Below are 7,345 nucleotides of genomic sequence, written 5' to 3'. Positions count from 1 at the left end.
GACGTTAGATGAAGACGTGCCGCTTGCGGGATATAATTAACCGACTATTTTTCTGCGATTCCACTGCGGACCGAGACGGATTTAATTGAGACCTTTCGCCCGACGGATAATTCCTATATACCTCACACATCGTGTCGGTTTATATAATACGCAGTGTATATACATCACTGAGGGACGACGAGGCCCGCCGCCACCTCCATCGACACACGTATATACACTACCACCGAGCGCGGATAGAGTATAGGTACACATACCTATATAATATATCGCGTCGTATATCATAGTATGTGTTTTGGTGGACAAAAGACCGAAAAAGGGGCGTCATTCAAGGTGCAAAATAAATATATATATGGGATAGCGTGCTGACGAGAAAACCGCAATGAAAATCCATACGAAATTATCATATTGTATACAAATTATACTCGAGTCGCGGCCGAAAGACTAAATTTAATATTATTTATCATTTAAAATTCATATTTATGAACTTATATATATATATACACTAATATATTATTATCTATATACCTATACGTCGTAGGCAGGTTCGGCGTGTCGTGCACGACCGTTGAAAAAAAACACTCCGATCGGACGACGAGCGACGTGCAGCAGCAGCAGCAGCAGCAGCATCAACAGCTCGACCGTTCGCGGCGATGACCCGCGGGGGTCTCGGGGCCCGTGACATAATAGGCTGCGGTTATTAGGCGTGCACGTCAGCCCGAGGATCGCATCATATACACTCGGTGTATAACCAATTACGAGGTTCGGGAGGCGTGTCGTGTCGTCGGCGGCGGAGGCCGTTCTCTCTCTCTCTCTCGGTAGTATATATATTATATATATGTAATTCACCCGCTCTCCCGGCCGTTCGTGTTTCCCTCTGGCCGATGCCGCCGCCGCCAACGACGACGACGACGACGGCGGCGACCAGGACTGGGCATTAAAGTCTCCGACGTCGAACAGTTCGCGTGCGCGCGCTCTCCTCCGTACAATACGTATACGCGAGTACATGTCCCGCGATCGTATGCATCGTAAGCATGCTGTAATATTAATATTGATATTTATGCAACACAAATCGAACGCGACGCAATTCAAAATTCTGCGACAGTGCGTTTCGCCGGGCCGGTCTAAAAATAGTTCCGGACCGCCGTGCTTTACGACCTTAACGTTGCAACGCGTATAAAATACATTACTAATATTCATATAAAATATCTGCAACTACAGTGGTAAACCGTATATTATAATTTGCAAGCGTCGTGATCTCAGACAATACGCGTTGTCGTGCCGATAATATTTGGATTCGTCTCGATCGATCGATGTCCGTTGTCGGTGGGTAACTGCGTCGCGGTGGCGCGCGAATTCCTTGAGCCCTCGGCGGGCGCGGAAAGCTCGGGTGAGTGACGATAACGCAACGCGAACAGCCGACCGCGGCTGGCGGTATACGGGACGGCCCCGGGGGCATGCCGCCGGTATCGTAGGGCTCCACCGGCCCATTATGCGCACAGTCCGGACGGGTATCATCATCAAGGCGTTGTTTTGGAACATTTTGTTGGCCGTCAACTTCAGGTGAGCTATAATATTAATATATATAGGACACGGGTATTAAGTACTATAATAAGAGTATGACTTCGAATAAATGCTCTCGAACTTTTAATATTTCAATATAATAATGTATGACATACATTGTATAGTTGTGGAATCACATACCTAATAGTTATAAAAAAAATCAACTACCAGTCGACAATAAATAACACATCGAAACACTAAATTAAAAATGTAGGTGCATATAGATTTGGTGCACCATCTGTATACATTGTATACCTATGTAATACCACAGGCTTGTAAATTATAAAAGTATATACTTGTAAGACAATATTTAAATATATATTAATAATAAGAGTATAACGTCTTAATGTGACATTCTGTATTTTTTGATATTTATTTACATCTTACGGAAGAGTTAACTGAGTATTTATTCACAATATAATATAAGCATGTGTAGTATATTAATACTACAATAAGCAATTTTTCCAAGCATACATTGAACTTTAACCTTTACATCATATATTACATATTATTTCCCTGTTTTATAATTATAAACGATTTACTGCAGACATATAATTTAAAAGTATCCAAACATTTATAATTTAACGGTATATATAATATATCTATTTTTAAACATACAGAGTGTATTACATTATAATTATACTGAAATCACTAAAGACTAGGTATAGTCGAAACAAACAAAATTAGCATATTTTTTTTTATATTTATTATTTACATAATACATCGTATAAGCTGCAAGTATAAGTTAGTGTTCTACAGTCGAAACGATGACACTAATCCTATATATTTTATAAACGCACTATATTATTTTAATCAATTTTACTTCTCATACTCGTATTGTTAGGTAGTACAAACAGCATACTCATAATCTTTGTTGAATAAACGGTCCGAACTAAAAAAAATGCCACTGTATGCAATACAATTCAAGCAGAGCTTATATGGGTAATCGCATTTTCCGGATTTTTGTTCTTCTTAAATCCAATTTATAAACCAAACCAATACATCCCCCTTTACCGTGTGATTAATGCGATAACCGTCCTACAGACCCCAAACCACGACGAATTACCCCGGAGGGCTTTCCGTTATTCGGTCTACACCAATGCGAGAGGGAATTCGACGAACAAAAATTTATAATGGACACTCACGCGCTCATAGTGAGACGTATTTCATTTTTTTTTTATCTTCGTCGATGTAATAAAATACGGTCGAACCATATACATCGATTCGCCGCTAAATCGAATAAAAATCGATTGTTTTTTCTACACAGACTACAGGCATATTATGTAGCATATTGTTAGTGAAACCAGCTACTTATACATATAAATATAATGTATATAACCTTACCATACAATATACTATATATAGGTATATATTCAGTATCATAAAAGTGTGCCATTGATAAAGCTTTGGTACCTACCTATAATTAACTATATTAATGTATATAATTGTAAAAAAAAATATGTTCTATACTTCAATTTTACATATTATTATATAGCCTTATATAGTTGTTGAAGCCTGAAAACAAAAAACAAAAAAAAACTTTATTATAATTTAAACAAAACCGAGCTTACACGTAGGATCAGTGTATCTATGAGTACACCAAATCGCTAGCGAAAATATAGGTATTTATATAGACAAGGTATTCTGCTGTAAATTAGGATTAAATGAACGCCACACACACGTACATTATAACACCTGACAGTGTAAAATCGTGTACATCGCATCCAAAAATGTTGATTATCGAAAAAGAACAATGTTGCTGTTGCTGGAGTGTCAGGCATCAGTGGCCTGAAAAATGATATTAGCTTGCCAAAATGAATATCCCCTTTTATTTGTTACTCATTACATATTATTAAATAAAGCATAATGTATGTATTTGGGGGCAAAAACCCAAGTTTGACATAATTTTTTTAAATTCAACCTAATATTATCAACATTTTAGAAATTAAAATAAAATTGCTTACAATAATTTATTTAAATTGTATTTTTAATTTCTTAAACAAAATTTTAATTTTTAAAACTCAACCAGAAGTTTATTAATTTGTTACTATAAAACAAAAATTTTTTTCAAAACGATAATAAGTTACTTTTGACTTACCATCTCGACTACATTCAGCTACGAAAAAAAAATCATGTAATCAATTCGAGCGAATTGGGGCAAATGGAAATTATATATTATTCAAAACCATATATATCTAATGTAAGTACTACCTCTTACTGATAACTTGTTAAAATTTGTAAATCTTAAGTAGTTTTCTATCGTTTAAAATAAAACTAACAAAATTCATGATCAATATTTTGCTTTGTTTCGAAATGTATTTTTAAAATTTAAGAGTTTTGATTCTATAAGCTATTACATTTTAACTATATAGGTATTATCTTAATTTAAATGATCTTTTGTGTTTATTGGAGAAAAAATGTCCTAAAACTGTACAGTTGTTTTCACAATAATTGTCGAAAAGTAATATAGTAACACATAACGTAACAAATATAAGATAATATTTTGTGAACTTTTCACTCTTACTCAAACTTTGAATGTGTTATTGTGTGGCCGTTTTCAACTATAGAAAGTTTACTTATCGTAGTATTGTATATGTTGTCCCTAATAAATACAGAAACTCCAAATATGATTTTGCGGTCATCAGAAATTTGGATTTTGGCAAGCTAAAATAACTTTTTAGACCACTGTGCGCCGTGGCCAAGCGGACTGCTGCGGATGTCAGTCCACCGGAGAATGCTGCGCTGCACGCGCGCGGTGTGCACCTCTGTGGCAGCAGACTGGCCCTTGAGGCATCACACTGCCGCCGCCGCACACTGCAACGTTATAATAATATTACAACAACCAGTTGGAAATACCTTCGAAATACTCGGTCGGTCGTAAATAATTACGCCATTTAAAGAAATTGAGAGAGAAAAGAAAAAGTCAAACGCCCGTAATAATGTACCTATTTATCGGCGTTTCATTGTCGAAAAATCGATTATAAATCAAATTCGCTAAAAAAAACCGTTTCGCAAATCATACATTATATATTATGTACATATAGGTACGTGACGGGTATATAGGAACGTCCCGCGGCAATGGTGTGCGCGCGAAACTCTCGAAGTCATTTGTTTATGTGCATACTATATATATACGTGTATGTATATATGCAAAAGCAAATAGCATATGGTATATATATATATGTTAAATAATAATAATATATACGTTTTTGAACAATACGTAATAAACATTCACCGAACGCCGCTCATATACCCATGTATTAGAATAAAAATATGTACCTACCACTCATGTATACATTATATACATCCACCACCGACTATATAATAATATTATATTATAATATATTGGCACAGTTTATTTTAATGCTGACGATCGATTTTCCGGTCGAATTGTTTCGATCTCTTGGCTCACACCAACGCGCGCCATTATATCATATATATTATTTTATTGTCATTACAATAATTTACAATAATTATTATTATTATGATGACTATACGACGGGTCTCGGTATACTGGCTACATTTTATAATGTATATTATATAGCTCTTATAATATTACTTATGTACATGTCCATGATACTACACATACCTACGATACGGATTAATGATGATGCTGCAGGACTCCGGTGATATGCGTTTGACTTACCTGCGGCCTGTACGATGCAGGTACTTAAAAACCGTATTGTGCGCCCGCAGACCGTCCATGAACGTCATATTATATGCATATTATATTATATTATATTATTGTGTTCGATACTAACAATAATAATAATATTAAACGGGCAGTAACTGTAATAATAATATTATTATTGTATACTACCGCGTCTTATGTCTTTGCAATGTCCAATCATAATGTACGACCTCTGTCCGTCCGTCCGTCCGCGGCCTATAAAAGTTTTGTCAAAAGGCTGTTGTAGTACACTGCTTCTTTTACTGCATACATTATATACCTACCTACGTGAAATCGATCGAAGTCGCAGTCGTTATTCGTATAACGTAATGTGTACCTGCAATCGTTTTTTAACGATTTATATTGAACACAACGTACCTATACAACACCATTAACGGGCACCGTAAAAAGCTAATAATATATACGTCGCCGACCATGTACAATAATAATATAATATTATGTCGGAGTAGTGATCGAGGTATAAGATTCCCAGAAAAGTTCGAACATATAATATTATAATATAATAGGTATACAAAGCGTTATAGGTGTTCGAGCATAGCAAAACTGTAGTTGTATGGCCATACGTTTTTTTTTAGATTTAATACCTACCTAGGTTATTATTGAATTATATATTGTTGTCTTCTTATGGTAGATTAGCTGACCCGACAAACGTTGTTTTGCCCATAAATAGTTTTTATAAATTATAGTTGAATGGCTCTTGCCCTTTAACATATAATTGCGACTTAAATACCCTCCCAATTTCAAATTGCTGTTGAATATTATATGTTATTTATTGAACGATGAAAAAATGTGTTGCCCGTGTCAATAGATATATATGGTAATTAATAATTTTTATTTTTTGATAATCGATGAAATCTGTACGGAGACAACAAGTGTTACCATTTGACTGTTGCGTATTGGACCGATGAAGGCGATTTATTTACATATTATTATTATATTAGAAGTACCTACGTAATTGACGCTTCTCGTCAAATCCTGTAATAATATACATCCGAAATTTGAAAAAGAAACCTGTACGATGAGTCTTACAAATTTAAACAACTCCTACGTTCAAATAGATTCAAATGGTTCTCCATAAGACCGTGGTACTTATAAATTATAATAGTGAGAACGTTGAAACAGCGCGTCTCACAGTATTCTTCTACTCTAAATGTAAAATATATTATTATATGATATACTAACTGAATAGTTAGTTATTTCATATATGTATAGATGACACAAACGTACCATAATATTATATCCTCAGATTGGAGATGACTATATAGGTTATGGTAACTAAATTTTAATATTCGTCTGTGGCCGTCACGATCTAACGAAAGAAAACGGTTGGTATACCTACAACCTACGGCACAAAATAATTATAATTTTAATTAATGGCGATAAATCATCGTACATTACTGCAAATATTTCGGTAAGTAAAACTATTATTTTTTAAACTGTATACATATTACAGAAACACCGAATAACGTGTAAAGGTTCCACAGCATTTCTGTATGACTGTATATAGAAATCACGTCATCGTAAACATCCGATGTCAGCGCCATTAACGTATTACGAAAACTCGTGGGTTGGACGACCATAGATCTCTAAGGTCTATACATTTTGTCCGGTAAATTAGGTTCGTAATAACTACAAATATATTACTGTGTTCACTATATTATTAAATACATACAAGCGTATCCTGTGTGTGTATATATATATGTACACAGTTTTTTGTTGTTGTTCTTCTTAATGTATAATGTATTTGCATTGTTAATTTAAGCGAGATAGAGCTCGTAAACCTTCGCCAATAAATCAAGTTTTTATTCCTGAACGTGAAATGCATATTAAACACTAATTGAACCGAAAAGATTTACTCAAAAGTGATCGCGCTCAATAGTTTTCCATGTATCGTGGTGTTAAAGTGTTGCCTTGTTATAGTATTTCGTGTCTTATTAAAATCAGGCCAGGAATAAGGAGGGCTGAGAGTGCCATGGCCCAGGGGCCTTCTGAGAAATAGGGGCCCAAACTTGTATTTAGTATACTAACTTTAATACACTATATCTTTAACTACTAGACTGGAACTCATATAAGGACAATAATTTCCTTTTATTG

The 7,345-nt window shown here is 35.0% G+C and overlaps 1 protein-coding gene across 1 annotated transcript in view; it reads left to right on the top strand.

The window, feature by feature from the left end:
* Nucleotides 1–926: 926 nt before the first annotated feature.
* LOC111037299 (protein Wnt-2) overlaps nucleotides 927–7,345 on the top strand; it is a 69,750-nt gene continuing 63,331 nt past the window's right edge. Inside the window, exon 1 of the mRNA XM_022319805.1 lies at nucleotides 927–1,560. Coding sequence (XP_022175497.1) covers nucleotides 1,490–1,560 — 71 coding nt within the window. The 5' untranslated portion in view covers nucleotides 927–1,489. The remainder of the gene's footprint in view (nucleotides 1,561–7,345) is intronic.

Source organism: Myzus persicae, unplaced genomic scaffold (genome assembly GCF_001856785.1).
Source record: "Myzus persicae strain clone G006 unplaced genomic scaffold, MPER_G0061.0, whole genome shotgun sequence".
NCBI lineage: Eukaryota > Metazoa > Arthropoda > Insecta > Hemiptera > Aphididae > Myzus > Myzus persicae.
Note: the sequence above shows the minus strand (reverse complement) of the source record. Positions and strands in the feature narration are given on the sequence as shown.